The following is a 21,141-nucleotide window of genomic DNA, read 5'->3' on the forward strand; positions in this document are numbered from 1 at the left end:
AAGCAGAGCGGACTTGACAGGTGAGGAAGCTTTCCGATTGGCAATACTTTCCTAGGAGAATTCTCCCCAATAAGCTTTCCGGATTGTTTGCTATGCGCCAGCTGAGCTTTGCGAGAAACGCGTCGTTGTAGCTCTCAATGTCACGAAAGTCCAACCCTCCGTTTTATTTTGGGAGCGTCATTGTTGTCCAAGATATCCACGCCATCTTCTTCTTTCCGTCACGGTCGTCCCACCAAAATCGGGTTAGGGCAGATTGTATTCTTTTACACAAGGAGATCGGTAGCTTGAAGCATGTCATCGCATAGGACGGAACAGGAGAAAGAACACTCTTGAGCATCGTCATCTTTCCCGCTGCGGATAGATGTCTGTTAGACCAGCCACTCGCCTTTTGCTTGATTCTATCGACTATAGAGGCAAACAGGTCTCGTTTCTTTCTACCAAAATGTTCCGGGAGACCGAGATTAAATTATTAACTAGAAGAAGAAAGCATGTCCAGAAGTACAAGTAGCTAGTTACAAAAGAGTCATTACCAAAAAGAAAAGAAGCAATGATGATCCCTCTTGTACTTAAACCATATGTACAAGAGGGATCATCATTGCTTCTGGACATACTTCTGGACGGCTAAGTAAGCCTTGTGGCACTCAGTGAACGAAGCCTTCAGCGTTGGATCTTTCTTTGCCGTCTCATCCACAAAAACCGCTGTCTTCTCGGCGTGGGATACGGCGAGGGCCATCACGGCCACGGCCAGTGGATTCTTTTCAGAGATAATAAAGACATTTTGTTAGGAAAAATAATAATGATCAGTCTCATTTGCAATTAATACCATGCAGAACGTTTGAACAAGTAATTTTAAATCCGGACCAAACCAGCTGTTTAAACTGCGAACCAGAAATATAAATAACAAAATCAAAAGCATCGAACCGTTAATAATCCAATATCAATCCGGCAAAAACCCGAAAACCATCGAACCAAATAAACTGAATATCACCGGACTTGTTTATAAAAAGAACACTAGTACAAATAAAACTTTGATATTTTATTTGGTTTGTATTTAAATTTATTTCAAAATCATTTATTAAAACCTTTAATTACTAAATTCAACTATATTAAAAAAATGACAAAACATATAGATTTGGTTCTAGTTATTGTTCTATGATTGATGCAATCGAACCAAATTGAATTCGGTCGAACTGTATTAACCATTGATCCAAAAACTTTTTTAGGTTTTGTTACCATATCGGTTTTAGAAACATTGGTTTTAACCGAAAAGAATGATCATTCTCATTCAAAATCATTCACATGCAAAGCAAACAGTAGTAAAGATGTCTTTGGTTGATTTTAAGAAACAAAACATACGCAACAAAGAATATGGTTAGTCAATGGGAGCAGCCGTAGGGGGATTGGTAGTCAATGTCTGGAGGCAGAAAGCTTGGTCATGTGAGCGATCGCAGATCGCGTCAATGTATTTCAAATGAGGCGACGCTGATGCTGAGCTTAAGAGTAGCCATTTATTTGCGTCTGAATGTTTCTTTTCTCGGGTCCGTTATTCAATTTTATGTTGTTTGTCTTTTAGTTTAGGGGGTATATATATTGTACACTTAGTTGGCTAGATTAGGAACGTTGGATAACTTTAGAAAATACTATATTTGTAATCAGATACATTAAATACTAAAATTATATTTATACTTGCTAATTTTGGAGGACCTATGTGAATGCGGTTTGTTGTTTGTGTTTAGTCGACGACAAAGTCCATTATCGTCTTCCCTTGTTTAGGAAACTAGGATACGACGTGACAAGTGTTGACTGTTGAGGATGATAGAACATAACACATTTCACTGAATCTTTATTTGACGTATAGGCATGGCGTTTTGGATACCCATTCATATCCGGATCCATTTTTTGGGTTCAGTCTTTTGAATCCAGTTCAGATTCATATGTTCAAGTAGTTTCGGTTAATGATGCTTTGGATTCAGGAAAATTTTATAACGTTGTCTAAGATGCTTTTAGACCTGAATTCATTTCAGACAAATTTTGAATATTTTTATGGTCAGTTCAAAATAAACATAAAGCTAATATTTGATAAACTTAATTGTTTTTTATATCTATTTTAGATAATAATTCAGATTTTAATCAAAATCATTCAAGTTTTTGGATATCCATTCGAATTCAATTAACATTGAATACATTAAATACTATTCTAAAGAATTTGTTTGGATATTTTTACATATTGGATTAGATACAGATTCAGGTTTTCAGTCTGGAATCAATTCCAATCTCGAGTTCACTTACAAATGTCCAGACTTATATATATCTTTGGCTGAGCTAAACACAAGAAGCTAGATATTATCAACGCAAATACAGAATGGAATTCCACATAATATCAACAACAGAATATCACACAATACACAATTAAGGAAACGAAAAGAAGATCAGAAAAGGGGACTATACTCAAAGATTACATGAACTGACTGGCAAATCCCCCAAAACCAAATCAGATCCTTCCGACTTCTGTCCTAAAAAGAGACCTCCTCCAAATGTTTGGTACCAATTAAAAAAAAAACAAAAGTAATAAACACATCCTCCCCCTTCTCCTCCCTCTTCTGTTACTTAGCTCCGACTCTCCCTGACATTAGAACTACTCACATCTGCTTCTATATCCCAGCTCCCACTTCTTCTACTCCCCCAGCTTCCATGCCTCGTCTCCGTCCTTATCGTTCCCGCTCTCTCAGCAACCCCAAGCATCGATTGGTCAATATCCAAACCATGACGAGGTTGCTCTGCTGGATTACACCGCTGTGATATATTCATAAGATCGTCCCCAATGTCTAGATCATCCTCCACTTTCTGTCTCCGGGTTCCGGCTTCATCCTCTGACTCTCTGGTGGTTGTTGTAACAACTCTTGGAGGCTCTTCTTCCACGAAGGCTCTAAAGTTGTTCCTCGAGGGCTTAACCTTGGTGCAAAACACCTCCATGAAATTGTTAGCACAGCCGCGGTTATAAGCAACGGTTCTGCTGTTTGCTCTGTACCGGAAGTTCTCATAGGTTGTCTGGTTTGTGCTTATGAGGTACAAGTGAAACCCCGTGAGCCCTCCAACAAACCAGAAGCCAATAAAGCAATATATCATCAGCGCAACCGACCAAGGAGATTCTTTCATTGCCATCCACACGGTTCCGCGTTGATGTTCCATCAGAATCTTGATGTATAACGCCGAGATGGAGAACACGTAGATGCAGAGAAGTGTCGCCGAGGAGACAAACATGAAGAAGTACCTATAGTTTCTCTGCCAATGAACTTTTCCAAGTCAGTAATCTATTTAACATTTTTAAGTAAAATATGGTTTTTGAAATGAGTTTTTTTTTTACCAGTCCAATGCATTGGCCCACCCAGGGGCAATGATGATCAAAGCGCTCGACGCAGTTGTTGCAGATGGAGCAGTGGGAGCAACGAGGAGGCCTGTAAAGCATGCACGTGTCGCAGTACTTGACTCTAACGGAAACGCCGTTAACGATGACTTCTTTCGTCCGAGGAATCTGAACGCTTGGCGTTTGTCTTCCGTCTGCTGATAGTGTTGTCTCGTAGCGTAGATCTTCCTCTGGTGGATGTAAGTTTCGTGGGACAATGCCAGGGTCTCGTGCAGATGTGAAGGAGAGGAGGATCAATACCTAATCCAAAACCAACAACGTGATTAAGCAAAGCAAACAATAACAAATTTGAATGCCAAAAAGCAAGTGAAAGAACAAGAAGAAATTGATTTTTCTAAGACTAACATAAATAGTGAAGAGAATTGCAACGACCAAGATAGCGTATCCAGCATTGTAGGGAGAGAACTCGTGGCGAAGATGCCTTGCTACAAACACGCAGAATAAAATAACAGGGACTATGATGAGGAGGACGGTGACAGGGACTGATCTAGCATCCGGGCCGAAGATTAATCTCCCACCAAGGATGAACTTCTGAAAAAAAGAGCAAGGACAGAGCATATCAAGATCATATAGAGATAAGATTGCTCTAATTTAAACCACCAAACTAATGTACGCAGCTTATGAATCCCCATAACCACTGATTATTCAACGTAGTTCGAGTCAAAATGGTTGTGAACGCATCATCAAGGCATTAAAGTTTCATGCTTTTCACACAGGAAGCACAAGTTTTACAATTTCTCCATACATGAGTTTACAGCATACCAAAGCTGAACCAATCAAGAAACAAGGCAAAATAAACTAAAAAGTAAGCAACTTTCAAACCAGAGAAGAGAAGTGAGAGAAGTATCCATCACCCAGACCAAACCCAAGAAACAAAAACAGTAAAGTAAGATAAGGAAAGGGCTTACATTGCTTCCTTTCCAGGCTTGGAAGACTCGTTGTGTCTGTGTCATGGAGCGAGAGAAGAAGAAGCGACAGAAAGCAGAAAACTTTTAAGGTACCCAGAAGACGAAACTCGAGGACAGCGCGGTGTATATATATATCTTCCCCGTTAGTTCTATTTCATAGAAAAGGGGCTTTCGTTCTTCCGATGAGAAACCTAATAGTACAAAGGAATTGATTATACAATATATAATAAGGGAGGGTCGCGACTCGAGCGACTTATGGGCTGACCTCCCTCAAGGACGACGACGACGACGGGGGGGTGGTGTTTTGTATTCTGCGTCGTCTTGCGTGCGACGCGACGAACCAACGATCGATTGCTTCTTCCTTCTCTCTACTTCGTTTTCTATTCCCTGTTTTTTTTTATAATATTTCTTGGTTTATATGACGTCATCATGTTTACCCTCCTAAACCACAATTATTTAGTTGTACTTGTAGTTAGTACCCCCTCGCTTTTTGTTTTCTTCTTCTTGTCTGTTAAATCCATTCTATACAACTTTTAGTTGGTGTTTTTTGATTTCAACTTAGGTTTCGTTTAATGAGAATTCATACTAACATCTTATCATAAAAAAAAAAAAAAAACAACAACAAATTGATCACTTCACAAACTGAGCTCTCAGTTTCTTCTACCTTCTCAGGTAACACTTTGATCTCGGCTTGAAATTAATCCAACCCGTCTTAAAATAAAATTGCATACTACTTCCACCATTCTGTTATGTGGAGTTTAATCCTTAACTATTATTACGTGACAGACCCCCCAGTTCATGATTGGGATCTTAATGAAGCCAGTTAAGAATCACACCATGCCTGCTTCTCTTTCAAATCTTGTCTAGAGAGGCAACTTCTGCAGTTGTAAAGATCCTATAGAGCCACTGACACTAGACGAGATAGCTGATCGTTGCCAAGCTCCCGAGGAACTAACTTCCAAATAAATTAAAAAAAGTAGCAAGAAGTTTTTATCTTTTTGAATTTGCAGAAATAGATAATATGCAAGCGACAGAGTTCTGATAGCTGAAGGCTGCTGTGGATCGCCAAATGAGTGTTAAAGTGTACCTAGGCGAGTGCAATGTGGATGACATGTACGCATGGTAAACACAACACTAGCTCAAAACGCAAAAGAGTCACATTCTCTGTTTCCCTCATTTATTTGGTGATTTTGACAAGGAAAAAAGAATAAAACAGTTGTGCACTTGTTTTTGAAATACAGATTATTTCAGAATGTGAACTAATCTTTAACATTGCATGTTTGTGGATAACTATAATAGAGAAGAAGGATACACCAACGGCATTCTGTACAGATATAAAATTAAATGATATAGAAACATTGTTGTAACTTATGAGCCCCACCCTGTGAGTTAGATGTGTTATTCAATTCAGACAAGCTTTGATATAGCCTTGCAAGACACCCAGAAGGCTTTAGATGCAATACTCAGGATCATCGGGTTTTGATATATCCTGTAGTTGCCATTAAAAGGATATTGGTGAGAACTTAGAAGCATTCAAAGTAAGGATGTGATGTTAAAAAGAAAAGAGTGTGTGTTTGGTGAATCAATGTACCCTATAGCAGTGGCGCTCCATGAAGCAACATTGTAAATAACTTTACTACCTTCCCATGCTTTACGAAGTTTCCCCTTTCTCTTCTTCACAGAAAACATGGTGCTAAGTGCTACATTCCCAGTTCATAATAAGCACATACTCTTAGTATCTGATTTTTTTTTTTGATAAGGAGAAGAGACATAATAAAAGTCAAACTCACTAGCATACCTTTCTGAAGCTGATCAGGTGAAATATCCTACAAAGAAAAAAAGATATCACACTCAGATTAACTACACATGATAAGTTCACATAAAGGACACAGAGATGAACGTACGTACCTTAGTCTGCTCAAGGGAAGATAAATAAGTAACCATGAAACAAGCAATACCATCTGCTACATCTTCTTCCCTAACGACCACATAATCATCTTCCATACTTTTGTCACCCCATAATATATCATCTTCACTAACTACATCCCAAGAGCTACCATCTTCTGCCAAAATTCAACAACCTAGAGTTAAAGCTAAACGCAACACGGACATATAACTTATTCAAACTGTAATGAACTTGTTTACCAGCAGGAAGGTCTTGGAGGAGAAGTGAAGCTTGGGCTAACTCTAACCTATCTCGAAAGTCATGGCATTCAACTCTAGACTTGATGAGCTCATACAACTGCATTGCAAGATAAATCATTAAAGAGCTTTTAAATTCACATATATCATGAGGATATCATGAGGATATAAGCATTACTTTATCGGTTTCAGGATCTCTTGATTCGGAAGAAGACAGCTCTTCTTCCCTATCCGGTGAGTCACTATGTTGGCCAACGCGGTCGCTATCGGAGAGATTTAGAAGCTGGAGAGCTCTTTGGCAATCCTGGAGCAAGTTCTGCAACGTCTTGCGTTGGACACGAATACTATCTAAACGAGTCGAGCTAGATACCTCTATTTCCATTGTGGGAGTTTTTGCGTGGAGAAGCTCTAGAAGAGAAAGCCTATTGATTGATTGAATGATTCGTCTTCGTCTTCTCCAACCTTTTCCTCTTCTTTTTTTTTTGGTTTAATTTTTCACAAAATAGGGAAAAAGACAACAAGCAAGCAACTAGGTTTGTTAGGATTGGGATAGAATCTTATTGAATCTTCTTTATATAGCGAATTAAAAATTTGTTATCGCATTTTTTTCATTCAGAGTAAGTTCCCTAAAAGACCTCTTGGTTAAACAGCCGCATACATGTGCATCTCATGCATGGTGCCGTCCAGAGCACAGGCAAAATAATTATAACCGACCGTTTAGAATATCTCAATTTTCTCAATTTTATACATAACTTCAGTTTTATGTTGTGGGGCGCTATAAAAAATTTATATGAAAAATGTGGACACAAATTGGTATTCGAGTAGACATTACAAGTTTTAAAAAAAAGTTAGACCGGCCCTGAGTGTTCCGGATGTTATGTGCCGCAAGGGGGCATAAGTGCTGCTTGGATATGATACAACAAACAAGACTGGTTTTATCATTTATGATCCAAATATTATATTCAAACAAAATCAAATTAATCGAGACGAAGGAATTGAGTCCCCCATGCACGCAACAGTATCTAAAAGATACCTAGTTTAAAATTATTCTAACTGATAGATGCAAGAGAATAATCAAAACAGAGGTGTCAGCATTTAAAAGAGTGGTGGGTGGATGGTCGTGCTTAGCACCATTCAGCATAGTCTGGTCATATGGTCAACCAATGCAAGGTCATTTCTACTTTTTTTTTTCTCTTAAGGATGTAGAGACTACGAAGAGAAGCTATAAAAGAAACGTTATATTAACACTAGAGTATATATCTTGAAGAGTGATTGTAAGACAGACAATTGCATTTTATACATTTCTTATTATTTTTCTTATAAATCTTTTGGAAATTTTCCCTCCAAGAAGAGAGGGTGATATGATGACATGTCAAACTACTACCGAATAAAAACAGAAGGGGCTTTCCTCTGTTTACGCCCAAATTTTCCGCTTCACCTCTTCTCTCCTTCTCAAACTCCGTTGAACACATCAATCAATCAAATCTCACCCTAAAAGAATACTAATTTTTTTTACTTTTTTTCAAAAATAGTTATTGTTAACATCATCTCCTTCCTTCTTCCTCCAGATCAAAAAAAAAAATCAAGGTATTGTTTCTTGAATTCACGCTTCTTTTTTAATGATCTGAGACCAGCTTGCGTTTTCCTCGAGTTTTGATCGGACATTCTTATTTTTCTCTGGATATAGTGCCGCATGTGAATGGCGTGAAGACTGTGTTATATAACAAGTTATGTATCAATCTACGTCTAACAAACAGGGAGAATCTTCTTCCTCTTCTTCACAGCCTCCTCAACAACAGCAGAATGCTAACGAACAAGACCAGGAGCAACATGTACGTCTCTCTCTCTTTTTCTCATTTTCAATATTCATCTCCCTATTAATATCGATCAACATATTGTTTCTTCCCAATCATAGGGTGACACATGTAGTATTCCTCCTGCTCAGTCTGGAAACGCAGACTCTCGTTCCCGTGGCACCGGCAACAACAACACCGTACTTACTTTCTTTCTTACATGATTGTGTCCCTAAGACAGAACCATACACTATCCTTCATTTTCATGTTAATTTGTGAATTCGTTTTAATGTATAAACACAACATATCTAATCAAATGTACAATAATGCAAACGAAAAAGAAACAATCCTTTTAACTCTGAGTATGTTGATTGCGTTTATGTTTAGATATATCTCTGAGTATTTTAGTGAATTTGTAGGTATTCAAGAGTGGACCTCTATCTATTTCATCAAAAGGTAAGTTTTACTTGCTTCTTAATTAGCATGATATTATTACTTTCAGGAAGCCTTTTGTGTGTATTTTTTTTTTGCAATGCTATGATGTCCAGCTTAGGCTAGTAAGGACATATATCATGTGATCATGTCAAGTGGGTTATGCTGGCTGTTCTCACTGTGGCTGCTATATCTTAAAAACTGGCTCTTACCTCCTTATGTTTCACTTTTACACCTTTTCACATTTTTCTTGGGGGATTGTTGATAAGTAGTGTTGGGATATAACTCTAGTGCTAAAGTTCGTATTAATTTGGTTGATATGTTTTCAAAAGGTTTTTTTTTTTAACACAGGGCTTGGGTGGACATCTTGGAAGAAAAGATGGTTTATCTTGACGCGCACTTCACTTGTTTTCTTTCGAAGTGACCCGGTAAGCCTTTCACATATTCTGATGCAAAATGTTACTTCCTTGTGTGTTTCATAGAGCAGTAGAGGAGGAGGGACTAAAAGGTGGTTTTGTTTTACAGAGCGCAGTTCAACAGAGAGGCGGTGAGGTCAATTTAACCCTTGGGGGAATTGATCTCAACAATTCAGGCAGGTTGGCTTATTGTCTCTGTAACCTATATATGTATCTGTTTCGGTGTTACTAACATCATATATAACATGGGACTATTTTGTTTTTAGTGTGGTTGTTAAGGCAGATAAGAAGCTGTTGACTGTTCTCTTCCCTGATGGTCGTGATGGACGTGCCTTTACCCTCAAGGTTTCTTCCCAACTTTTATTTCTTTTTTTTTATATCCTTGGTCTTGTTATTATCAAATATGATTTGATATTTTATCTTGCAGGCTGACACAATGGAGGATCTACAAGAGTGGAAAACTGCACTAGAAAACGCTTTGACACAAGCACCTAGTGCTTCCCATGTTATGGGTCAAAATGGTATCTTCAGGAATGATAATGCACCAGATGCACCCCCTGTCGATGTTGATGAACCGAGTATGTTTTGTCACCTTTTTTTTTTATAATGTAAAACATATGTTCCCTTCCTCTGGAGTGTTCAAGGCTGACCAGTTCGTTTCTCTTTCAGTTGATTTAGACATTGATTCATTTTTGTATTTTAATCCTTTTGACAGAAGATGAGACACCAACAAATTTGACTGTCTTTGGAAGACCAGTACTACTTGCTCTAGAAGAAGTTGATGGATCTCCATCTTTCTTGGAAAAAGCTCTTAGATTTGTTGAAGATCATGGTACTAGTTTCAGCCTCCCACCTTTGAATTTTCTGCTTTCGTTTTAACAGTTTTGAGCTACAAAAAAAGACAACTTTCTCTTTTCAGGAGCCAAGACAGAAGGAATCTTGAGACAAGCTGCTGATGTTGATGATGTTAACCATCGGATTCGTGAATATGAGCAAGGTCTATATATACACTGTTAAACTTCATTTCCTTGCATTGTGAGTTTATATTAAATATGTAGTCACTTTGGTTCAGGGAGAAATGAGTTCACTGCCACGGAAGATGCTCATGTTATTGGTGATTGTCTTAAGGTACCTGCCACTACAATGATGCTGAGTTAGCCTTTTTTGCTCTTTAAATCTCTCTCTTAACTGTTTTCATAAATGCGCAGACTGTTCTTAGAGAGATGCCTTCCTCTCCAGTGCCTGCATCTTGTTGCAACGCCCTTCTTGAAGCTTGCCGTAAGTTTATACTTTACTTACACTCCAAACACGTTCACATATGTTATAACGTGTAACATTATCAGGTGACCGTGGCCATAGAGTCAATGCCATGCGTGAAGCAATTAGTGAATCATTCCCTGAACCAAATCGTCGCCTTCTTCAAAGGTATATAGTCTCTTATTATCTGTTTGGCTTATTACAATAGTTTCAGTGATGAAACCTTAACTTTTTGTTATTAATTGTGTTTGTTTGTTTTTTCCTTCTTGCAAGGATCCTGATGATGATGCTGGTTGTGGCCTCTAACAAAAATGTGAACCGGATGAACACAAATGCAGTTGCAGCTTGTATGGCACCTTTACTTCTTAGACCTCTTCTCCATGGTGACTGTGAAATTGAGAATGATTTTGATGTTGGCGGTGATGGCTCTGTGCAACTTCTGCAAGCTGCTGCTGCAGCTAATCATGCACAGGCTATAGTCATAACATTGTTAGAAGAATATGACAGCATCTTTGGAGTAAGATTTTACTTTATATCTCTGTTAATAAGTGTCTCCTTTGTCACATTATCATAATGATGGAAAGGTTACCATTCTGCATAGGACCGGATCGTGGCAAAGTCCAATGAAACATTGGTTTTGGTCCCAAAAAATATTATATGTTTTTTATATAAGGATAAGCTCCCCAAAAAAATTATTGAAGTTTCTTAAAAAATGTTTATAACCCCCAAAATCTCAAATCCTGCTCTGTGCATAGTGGGCTTATTTCTAGACCCTGACTTCTAGCTACATAAATGGTATATCGATGCAGGAAGGTTCCTTGTCAGCTGGCTTGTACTCTGATTCAGAAGAGAGTGGTAGTGGAAGTGAGGAGGGAACAGATGATGAAGAGTATGATGATGATGAAGGGACACAAGGATCTGATGACTACACAGATGAGGAAGAAGACCTCGAAGATGAATCTGAAGGGTCATACAGTGAGAGTGAAGCCTCTGTAGACCATCATGGTGATGACATTGATAATGATGATGATCATAAGGCACGGTCCCATACTAAGGTTCAGTACTTAATCCATTCTAGACTGATGATACAAGTTCCTTGTTCTCCACTCCATATTACAAGTTCCTTACTCTTCACTCCACCTTACTTGGGCATTGTGTTGTTCATATTGTAGATAAATGATAATTTAAGTTCTGAATCCAAATCTCCAAAAGGAAGTATGAAGCCACAAGTTACTAAAAAGCTTTTATCCGGCTCTAACCGGTCTTCACTACCACAGCATGATGATGCAAGAAAGGATGATAGCATCCTAGCTAAAGGTTCTGATCATACAGATGTAAAGGCTGGTGAGGTCTCAAAAACTGAAGATAGAAACTCATCCATGAAGGAACCGTCTACATTGTCTAGTGCATCAGGAGAAAGTAAAAGGCACTGGGGCCGTGCCCATGTAAGTTTCTTTGATGTGGTTTTTATTAGCTCTTAAAACGTTTAAGTAAAAGTTTGGTCTTATAAATGTGCACAGGGGAAGAGAAACCTTTCCATGGAATCTATTGATTTCTCAGCAGAGGTGGACGAGGCCGAGTAAGTATCATCATCATCATCTATACAAGTGATTTCACATACTTTATCTGACAATGATTATATATTCTACAGTGCTGACGTTGAAAGACTAGAGACAACCAAATCAGAGCTACAAAACAAAATTACTGAGGAGGTTAAGAACAATGCAGTACTACATTCTAGTTTGGAGAGACGGAAGAAAGCTTTGTATGAGCGGCGTGAAGCTCTAGAGAAAGAAGTAAAGCTTTTAAAACAAAAGATATATGAAGTTTTGTCTTATTGAGTGTGTTTACAAAGTTCTTTACCTTTTCAATTAGGTGGAAAGACTACAAGAGCAGTTGCAGCAAGAGAGAGACAAGAAAGCAGCTCTGGAAGTAGGACTGAACATGTCAAAAAGGAACCAACCTATTCCAGAAATAACTGATGTAAAGGTTGCTCTTCTTCTTATTCTTGCCTAGCAACTTGTGTTGGTTACAAAGTACATATCTAACTTGTAAGAGACATGTTTTTTTTTTTGCAGTTGAAAAAAGATCTGCAAGATGTAGCTCAAGCGGAGGATGATATTACCAGCTTGGAGCATAAGGTTGATGATCTTGAGAACAGACTTGGTCAACAGGACGTTAAAGCATCTAGTGGCAGCAAAGAATCTCGGAGAAGTCCAGAGCACAATGCAAAAATGTAAGGATTCATTTACACATTCAAACTTGACCTCACAACAAAGCTAAGTACTAGTCTTGTTTCAACCTTGTCACACACACAGGAAGGAGAAACAAAAGGATACGGAAGCAGCCGCTAGTAATACAACGCTCAAGGTATATATATCTGTTACTTGTCTATCAAGTCTTTCTCTGTATTTATGCCCTAACATTTTGTAGGAAGGGCAGGGGGATGCAAGAGGAAATGAGATAGAGAAGCAACAAGATCCACGTGGCAAAAGCTCGCAGAAGGTTGCGGGCACGTCTAAGAGGTCTGGCTCAAAGGGAGAGGTAAGTTTCATATTTACTGAAACACACACAAAACATATACCATTTTGTTTCATTTGAGAACATACTTAAGCTGAGTACATACGAATAGGGAAACACAACAACTTCTGCACTTTCCAAGTTGACAATGAGACTCAACTTCCTCAAGGAGAGACGGAGTCAGATCGCTAACGAGCTCTCAAACATGGACAAAGGAAAAAGCAGCTCAGGGCAACCTAGTCCTTCCTCGGGGCAAAAGAAAAGTCCCCAGGAGAGTGAAAGAGGAACAGGTTCGAACCAGAACCAGAACCAGGATTCAGACAGCAGCAAACTCAATAGCCCGCATGTTCTTGACAGAGGAAGATCCGATAACGGAGGAGATAGAAGCAGAGGATCTGGTGGAGGAAACCATCCCAGCACTACACCAAGGACCTTCTCTAGATGATCTCCTCATTAGAGCTGCTTAACCCCAACTTCCCAAGATGTACAGCCACCATTTAACTTCAGGTTCTCTCCCCCAACAACAAATAACAGATTCATTATTTTTCTTCTTCTTCTTCTTCTCTGATCTACCCTCTCTTATCTTGCTTCAAAGATCAAATAAACTACACTCTTTTTTTTTATGTGTTCTTGACTGTTCAGTGGATATGTTATTATGATGGTAGAGACATTTACTTCAGAGTATAGAAACAAAAAAAATTGAATTGTATGTAACAACAACAGTGCTGTTTGAACAAATATCATAATGATTCCTATGCTAGTATTGTTTTAATCGTCATCAATCATCTTCAACAATACAAGAATGTTGAAAAAAATTCACGAAGCAGATTCTTGACTTGCTCCAACGTAAAGAAGAGGAGGACAATACTGAAAGGTCCTTGCCAACAACAAAAATTGAAGTCAGACTCGCCAGTTTTGAAACTAATCAAAGTTAAAAAGAACGTGTAATGCATTATGCATGTGAGAGTCTGAGACGGCCATTGTTTGCTATATGTGCTTTTAATCATTTGTAAAAAGGTTTCATAACAAAAATATACGTCGCCTGAGAGATTCGAACTCTCGCGGGCAGAGCCCATGTACTTAGCAGGCACACGCCTTAACCACTCGGCCAAAGCGACTTGTTGCTATATTGCTGACAACTAAATTATAAATTCAATTATGATAGTGAGATTATGACCTGAGTTCACTCATCAGATTTGTTGCTAATATAAACCTTCACTCATACAATCATTTTTCTGTTTGAATTGCCTGGTAACAAAAACAGGAGCATACGTCTTGGTTTTAGAAGTAAATTTACACATGTAGAGAGAGTGATTTGGTGAACGTGGTATATATACATATATAGATAGTGTACAGTGGGGAAGAAAGTTGTTCTAATAATTCTGTAATAACGATGAATAAAAGCTAATCTACGTGCAACACATGCGATGGTGTATTCTAACAAGTGTCATAAAGTGATCATCAAGGAAGAACAAGATGAAGCATATGATGAAAACCTAAACAAGAACATATATAAAGAGAAATAAGATAGAAGAGCTAACATTCGACACGTACTGTGAAGCATTTTGTCAACAACCTCTTAGAACTTAGAACAAGTATGACCAGAATCCGAACAAACATTGTCGAGAAGGAAAGAGAAGTTATGTGGGACATAAAAGTGACAAAACATTATCTGAAAGTAGGTCATATCCGAGCCACGTACGAATTGGCCTGTGTCACATATCTCACCCAACGATATGGATTTTGACTACTTGAGTTCTTTGCTATCTGCAAGTATTTGACCTGCACCACACAGTTCATTTAAAACATGTGATTTAAGAGTAGAGTACAGTAAATGCTACGGTAATATAAGATGGGCACTGTTGGCATTGTACTTACCTGAAGTTTAGAAACATTGTACATCGGAATCGTGAACGTCATGCTGACAGGCCCAGCTTCCTTTGTGATGTTACCTAAAACGATATTGAGAATGTATTATCAGTAATCCTTTATCTTTCTCTGCAAAAAAAGCAAATAAGGAAAACTTTTGTCTTGAGAGGATCACCATGAAATTCTTGTGAAAATGTCAGCTTCGCACGCAGTGTGTGTTCAGCCCCGCCAACAATCTGGAACATCACAATTAGCTAACGGAAGCACCATAATACATGTTCAATAGCAAACCACGAGAGAGTTCAACACTTGCCTTTTTAAAACTCCATTCAAGCATTTTGCTGGTTTCCTTGAAATCTGTCTTCTGTCCAGCTGCACCAAGTTCTAACTCAAAACTAGCCCTGTCACAACAAAATACAATCCGTTGAATCGAATATCTTGTGCGATTCAAAATTTACCATGGCTATCATCTATGCAAGCGTACCAACCTGGAAGTATAATTTGGCAATGGCATCTGAATAGTAATCGTGTTTGCAACTACGTCAGAAGGGAATTCAGCTCGTATCTTAATAATCACTTCAGCCTAAATTTCAGGAAGCAGAGAGATATACGAATTAAGCACTGGGAAAAAGATTTATAAAGCAATTAAGAAACTTATTTAGTTCTCCATCTGACCAGAAGACGTGTTCAAATTGTACCTTAAGGCGTCCGGCCTCTTCAATCAAGGTATTAACATGAAAAGGAGGCTTAAACTCCTGAGTCATACGGTAGTTCATTACTGGAAACTCACCATCTGGTGGAACCTGAAAACGAAACGCAAGTTACAGAGCAAAATAACATGTCATGACAATTTCAAGGTGTTTTATGTGGTAAACATTTGAAGCTTACCAGGGACAAAGTTCTATCCGAGTCGAAGCTATCAAGACGAACAGACTCATGAAAGTTACAATCATCAAGTATCACCCCTGAACCTGAAGAACTCCTATAATCTGCAAGAAAAGAATGAATTTATACCTCAATAGTGAATGTTACCTTAATAGTAGATCGAACCAACTTTATGGGTATGATGTCAATAATGAATGATTTGCCTCACAGACGCAGAATATAACAATAGTAGCTATAACCTAAAGAATCGTTTATGAAGGAAGCTATGAGTGGAGTCATGGAGCTTAGTTCACGTTTTAAGCATTCTCAATGCCCAAATGTCACGGAACAGACACCAAGAAATCAAAAAAGTGAAAAATAGAGTATGAAGTAGAATCCTTCTCAAGATAATAATTTTGATACAATGGGATGAAATAAGCAATAATACCATATACTGATGCTCCTCCTCTTCCTATGTTTAGGTCTTCATTAAGAGCTAAACGAATTTCTGGATTGCCAGAAAGATAACTCTTCATTTGAATGGTGCCATCAATCTCAGAAGTCAGTATATAACCCTGTTCAGATATCAGAAAAGTTACGGAAACTTTCCAGGAAAAAAAAAACTAACATGACAAGACTTCCGTAACTAATGATATAAAAAAAAAAAAGTAAATACTCACGCTTGAACTAAAAGTAACACTGATTTTCTCGATGATGTCCACAAAGATTTCCTCTCTCTTCCGACCCCCAGGATCATTAGCTACAACCGACTTTGTAACTGCTGTTCCAGGCATTCTTTTGGATCCTTGCTGCATAACATTAATTCAAGGAGTCATTCAACATACACCATAAAAAAGAAAAAAAAGAAATCAATCTTACGGTGAAGATGGCAGCAGGATCGATAGGCTGAAGGCGTGCAGGAGCAATCAAAATTGGCTCGTTGAATACATAGGATTTCAAAACCTCGGTTGATGTAGTTTGCACGTAGCCAAAATCCTAATCAAAGGGCCATGTTTAGTAATATTCGCTACTATGCATAAATACACTTGCTAATGATGACACTTACAATGACTTCATCAAGCAACTCATAGACAAGCACAAAATTTTTCCTGAAAGAGTCTTCATTCAAAACACCGAGGTAGTCCTTAATAACACGAGCGATCCTTTGTAGAAGCTCCAAAACCAGAGAAGGCGAGACGTTAACCCTCGTAGTGGCAACGAAGTATAGACCAACAACCTTGACATGGAAGTAGTTCACACCGTCGACATTCTATAAAGAAACACAGCAAAACGAAAAAGAAAAAAAAAAGTTAGATTCATTAGAGCTCAGAAACAAACAGAAAGAATGTTCACCAGTCACCACCACTAACAGTTCAATTAATTTTCATTAAAAAAGGTTATGATTTGTCACATTTGACTATTCACTCACTAATGAGGACGAGGATACCTACAAAAATAGGTGGTGCCTCTGCATTACCATCCTCCTTCCAGAACTTGACCTTACGGAAGAATGTCTCTGTACTGCCTTTTGGTACCTCAGCTCGATCTGTAGCAAATGAAAAACGATACATATCTTCAAAATTCTAGTTTGATCCAATCAAATCGCATGCGCTCTTCTACTACATATAGAGAATCATCTAATGGATGCAACAACACCTAATCTGTTTATGGTAAAATCTAAATTTGGAAAATTCTGCTAAACATTTATGCGAGCAGATACGAAATTCGTGTAGATCAAACAGATCAATGAGCTTAGAGAAGCTTCGATGGAGAAAATCTGACGAAACGGTGACGATAAGTCTCGACTACGAAAGAAGAAGCGGAGAGGATGAGATAGGAAGAGAGAAAGGGAGCTTACAGTCACGGAAGACGATGTTATCTCCTCGCTGAGATAGGACGAAGAATTGAGAGATCATCATCCCTTCCCTTCCTCCCGACTGTTCACCGCTAATTTGGCTGACTCTGCTGATCGCCGATCAGCTCTCGTGTGCTCTCCTGGTTCACGTTTTTTACTAATTCTGGTAAAAGCTTCTAGACGAGAAAGAAGGTTTGTGAGTATTATGATTCCGTGTTTGTTGATGGGCCCATTTTTAACAAGACGTTGATATGGCCCAAGTCATGAATTATACCCGGTTTACGACGCTTGAAATCATCATTCCGGACCGGAATTTCTCTGGTTTTTAGTGTAACCCAATGACAACCATGAATATAATAAACACAAGTTGCACGTGGAGAGCTAAAAGCATAGGACAGGAGATCCAAAAGGACTTGAGTGATGAAAACGAAGATGATCTATGTCTATTCTCAAATATACTTCCTCTGCATCTTCAAGAACGTTGGAGTAAACCGCACTTTTTGTTATCTTTCCCCAGTGAACTATATTGAACAGCAGCAGCATCTCTCAATCTTGTTGTAAACAGCCATTGCTCTTTATCATACTCAATAAGACCGACAATATTTATTTCTCACTTTAGATAACCATAAACACATCTGATATAGTAATGGCGACCAAACATCGGAAACCGCCAAAAGAAGACAGCTTTCACATTGACTAGAGGACAAGTAAGCAAGAGATGAGTTGAACACTAAGTGTAAAAGAGATGGTGAATCTTACGAACTTTCTCATAGCAACAGAGTCCCATATGTCTTTGGGCCGATAATGTACATATAAAAGGCTAAATTGATGGCTGCAAATGGAGCTCTCAACATATAGCAAGTGCCTGAGTTTACAAAGTAAAAAAGAAAACTCAAAATCTAATACATCTCTCACTGCGTGAGCAGCTTAGAGTCACATGCCACTATCTTGACCCGGCTCACATTCTCTTGACGGTCGTCAATCTTGAACATTGCGTCCTGTAATATAAAGGTCCAGACGTTGTCACAGAACCTGTAAGTGTGCAGGTGCCCCTGTACAAGAAACAACAAAACAATATTTAAGTATCTGGTTGTTTCATCTGCCAACACTCTCTTATCTTGTGCGAATATTTGGCTACCAATAGTCACACTAAAACAGTAGCATAAATAACTTGAGATTAAGCTTTATGGATTGACAATAATCTGGATAATCTTGAGGTAACATATGTCAGCTCCTACTTATAAACCATACAGCCTAATCTCATGTTGAACTTTAAAAAACGGATAGCTTCAGTCTGTTATTCATATATATAAGTTAACGTCCAAACAAACAGTAATCTTGATAGAATTCATGACAATGCTAGTTTCTATCAAGATAAACAATCTAATCATCATGCAGATAACTGTATCCATACAAATTAAATCAAATTGCCATCAAAAGAAACTCAAAACTAGACATAATGCATGAAACATTTAGTGGAAATGTGGAATCTTAAACTTTCAACTCTAAAACATTTTTCCACGAAATATGAATAACTGCATCAGGTTCAAACCAACCAAAACGAAGTAGAGCAAGATTGTTTAGAACTAACAATCACACGATTTAAAACAAATAAATAAATAAAAAAAGGGCAACAAGACTTAAAAGATCACCTTGATAGACACCTTGGTCTTGACTTGGCTCTCCAGAGCTTCAGTCATGGACTACAAAAGGAGGACACAGACATCAGACAAAAAAACACAAATTAAAAACAAAAGACTCTGCAAGATCAGTCACCTTGTCAAACTGAACAAGGACTTGGATAGCTAGCTCAGGGCTCAAGGTACCGCTCTGAACCATCTCGTCCAAAGTCTCCGTCAAACACATCCCTATCGTCGATCTCCTGTATAGCTCAAACGTCGCCATTATCTAACGACCTACATACAAATCCCAAACAAAACTCAAAATCGAATTTCGCAACTAAATAAACGAATCTGAAAAGTCTGCGATAGACGAATCTAAGATCTTAAAATTGGAGAGAGAGATGAGAAAATTAGAGACGATTTACCGATCTCCGGCGACGTGAAAGAAGGATGGGTACCGTTGGGTCGATTGCGAAGGATTTGTTCTCTTGGAGCGGAGAAAATAATTTGGGGCTTTTATACCCTAGTTTTTGCAGGCGACTTTATATATACGCAGCGATGGATCAGGGGCGAGGTGAAACTACCGTTTTACCCTTACGTTTAAAGTCAAAAGGCCGAAGATAGATAAAGGAAGAAACCCATTCGTAGCCCATTAAGATATTTCCTAAAAACTGCATGAGTGTAAAGGTGTAACTAAACATGGGCATTTCGGTACGGTTCGGTTCGGGTATTTTGGGTTTCGGATAGTTTAGATAGGAAACTAGAGGATTCATTTACTACTTGGCCTATTTTCTGTTCGGTTCGGTTCGGATAGTTTCGGGTTCGGTTCGGATAGTAAATATAGGAACCGGAAAATACCCGAAAAAATCGGTTTTCATTTGGTCCGATTCGGATTCGGATAGTTCGGATAATTTGGATAAAATATCGGTTATTTAGGGTAAAATATCAAATAATTAGGATGATTTAGATAATTTTTTTGGATATTTCAGATTAATTTGGATATTTCGGATAAAACTATCCGGATAGTTTCAGATACTTTGGGTAGTTTGGATACTTTATAATAATTTAGTTATTCTCAACTATTTTCAGAGACTTTTAATAGAATTTTAAATTAAAAATATATATTTAGTTATATTATATGTATATATATAATTAATATATATATATATATATCGGATACCCGTTCGGTTTTCGGTTCGGTTTAGTTATTTTGGATATAAAAATATAGAAGCTGTTCGGATATTTGAGAGTATTTGTCCGGTTCCGGTTTTGGGTATTTCGGTTTGGTTCTGATTCAGTTCTTCGGTTTCAGTTATTTTGGCCATGCCTAGGTGTAACCACTAACCATACGTTAGGCAGTTAGGCCTACACCGTTTATTTCGTTTGTCTCCACATTGAATGTGTTTGACCGGTTCAAACACAAAGATTGTGATATTTTTGGTCATGGATTGATTGCCTAAATACATCAATATATATTGTTGATGGATTTAGAATTTGGGTATGAAGTAAATAACTCAGCTGCAGGCCTGTCACGGACTCCTATTTACCACACTAGCAGAGCTGGTCATCGGCATAAACATTAGTTTTGGATTCCAATTTTTTTCGGAATTATATAAACATGAATGGTCCGCAAATTATTAAACCAAAATTTTTATTTAATTTTACTAAATTGTTCATACATCCAATGTTGCAGTCGGGTTTGGGTATACAATAGAGTACGTGAGTGTGACTAATGTTAAATCAACATGCACAAAAAAAAAAATCAACATGCACTTCTTCACAAAAAGTGGAAACAATATATATATATATTTTTGGTAAACATGTTAAATTGTGGAAACAATAGTTTCAATGAATGTCATACAATTATACAAAAATAAAATTTATTATTTAGGCTATCTAGCATCACTTATATTTGTTTTGGGCTAATATCATTCATGGATAAGAAGTAATTATATTCATCTTCTCATTGGCTAAGTATACAGATGTACATAGTCTTTCATTTGTGGTTATAATCTACCGAGTAATGGTACGTATCAATT

General features: G+C 37.9%; 5 protein-coding genes, 1 long non-coding RNA gene and 1 other non-coding gene across 9 annotated transcripts; 2 read left to right on the forward strand and 5 right to left on the reverse strand.

The window, feature by feature from the left end:
* Positions 1 to 2,341: 2,341 nt before the first annotated feature.
* Positions 2,342 to 4,741, reverse strand: LOC103834900 (protein S-acyltransferase 8). Of its 2 annotated transcripts, XM_009110994.3 has the most exons (5): positions 4,598 to 4,741; positions 4,333 to 4,523; positions 3,770 to 3,955; positions 3,365 to 3,664; positions 2,342 to 3,282 (listed from the first exon to the last, which is right to left on the reverse strand). In XM_009110994.3, the coding sequence occupies exons 2-5, from the start codon at positions 4,375 to 4,377 to the stop codon at positions 2,608 to 2,610; spliced, it is 1,206 nt and encodes a 401-aa protein (XP_009109242.1). In that variant the 5' UTR covers positions 4,378 to 4,523; positions 4,598 to 4,741; the 3' UTR covers positions 2,342 to 2,607. The 2 variants fall into 2 exon arrangements, with proteins under 2 accessions (XP_009109242.1, XP_033133047.1); XM_033277156.1 differs by having other exon boundaries at positions 4,333 to 4,673.
* A 789-nt stretch (positions 4,742 to 5,530) lies between these two features.
* On the reverse strand, positions 5,531 to 7,050 carry LOC103834901. 2 transcript variants are annotated; one of them, XM_009110996.3, is made up of 6 exons: positions 6,653 to 7,050; positions 6,478 to 6,574; positions 6,241 to 6,392; positions 6,131 to 6,158; positions 5,924 to 6,032; positions 5,531 to 5,821 (listed from the first exon to the last, which is right to left on the reverse strand). In XM_009110996.3, the coding sequence occupies exons 1-6, from the start codon at positions 6,854 to 6,856 to the stop codon at positions 5,740 to 5,742; spliced, it is 672 nt and encodes a 223-aa protein (XP_009109244.1). In that variant the 5' UTR covers positions 6,857 to 7,050; the 3' UTR covers positions 5,531 to 5,739. The 2 variants fall into 2 exon arrangements, with proteins under 2 accessions (XP_009109244.1, XP_009109243.1); XM_009110995.3 differs by having other exon boundaries at positions 5,537 to 5,821; positions 6,241 to 6,395; positions 6,653 to 7,024.
* Positions 7,051 to 7,259: 209 nt separating this feature from the next.
* On the forward strand, positions 7,260 to 13,652 carry LOC103834902 (rho GTPase-activating protein REN1). Its single transcript, XM_009110997.3, has 23 exons — positions 7,260 to 8,061; positions 8,162 to 8,306; positions 8,390 to 8,467; positions 8,687 to 8,723; positions 9,051 to 9,127; positions 9,225 to 9,295; positions 9,382 to 9,460; positions 9,543 to 9,693; positions 9,831 to 9,947; positions 10,035 to 10,112; positions 10,188 to 10,243; positions 10,324 to 10,393; positions 10,459 to 10,540; positions 10,646 to 10,889; positions 11,182 to 11,427; positions 11,545 to 11,817; positions 11,893 to 11,951; positions 12,024 to 12,168; positions 12,248 to 12,361; positions 12,451 to 12,608; positions 12,691 to 12,742; positions 12,806 to 12,916; positions 13,005 to 13,652. Exons 2-23 carry the CDS (start codon positions 8,205 to 8,207, stop codon positions 13,335 to 13,337), a joined length of 2,733 nt encoding a protein of 910 aa, XP_009109245.1. The 5' UTR covers positions 7,260 to 8,061; positions 8,162 to 8,204; the 3' UTR covers positions 13,338 to 13,652.
* Positions 13,653 to 13,928: 276 nt separating this feature from the next.
* Positions 13,929 to 14,010, reverse strand: TRNAS-GCU. The gene has a single exon. It is a non-coding gene; the product is annotated as a tRNA-Ser (tRNA).
* Positions 14,011 to 14,378: 368 nt separating this feature from the next.
* Positions 14,379 to 17,702, reverse strand: LOC103834903 (AP-4 complex subunit mu). The gene is made up of 13 exons (XM_009110998.3): positions 17,484 to 17,702; positions 17,077 to 17,171; positions 16,692 to 16,895; positions 16,505 to 16,621; positions 16,306 to 16,434; positions 16,074 to 16,200; positions 15,650 to 15,750; positions 15,460 to 15,564; positions 15,250 to 15,344; positions 15,075 to 15,162; positions 14,937 to 14,997; positions 14,771 to 14,844; positions 14,379 to 14,674 (listed from the first exon to the last, which is right to left on the reverse strand). The coding sequence occupies exons 1-13, from the start codon at positions 17,542 to 17,544 to the stop codon at positions 14,576 to 14,578; spliced, it is 1,356 nt and encodes a 451-aa protein (XP_009109246.1). The 5' UTR covers positions 17,545 to 17,702; the 3' UTR covers positions 14,379 to 14,575.
* On the forward strand, positions 15,700 to 16,073 carry LOC117127293. Its single transcript, XR_004450229.1, has 2 exons — positions 15,700 to 15,895; positions 16,010 to 16,073. It is a non-coding gene; the product is annotated as an uncharacterized LOC117127293 (long non-coding RNA).
* A 513-nt stretch (positions 17,703 to 18,215) lies between the features above and the next one.
* LOC103834905 (transcription initiation factor IIA subunit 2) lies at positions 18,216 to 19,680 on the reverse strand. The gene is made up of 4 exons (XM_009110999.3): positions 19,528 to 19,680; positions 19,257 to 19,396; positions 19,133 to 19,183; positions 18,216 to 18,532 (listed from the first exon to the last, which is right to left on the reverse strand). The coding sequence occupies exons 2-4, from the start codon at positions 19,383 to 19,385 to the stop codon at positions 18,392 to 18,394; spliced, it is 321 nt and encodes a 106-aa protein (XP_009109247.1). The 5' UTR covers positions 19,386 to 19,396; positions 19,528 to 19,680; the 3' UTR covers positions 18,216 to 18,391.
* Between the last annotated feature and the right edge of the window lie 1,461 nt (positions 19,681 to 21,141).

The sequence above is a fragment of the Brassica rapa genome, chromosome A08 (genome assembly GCF_000309985.2).
Source record: "Brassica rapa cultivar Chiifu-401-42 chromosome A08, CAAS_Brap_v3.01, whole genome shotgun sequence".
Lineage (NCBI taxonomy): Eukaryota > Viridiplantae > Streptophyta > Magnoliopsida > Brassicales > Brassicaceae > Brassica > Brassica rapa.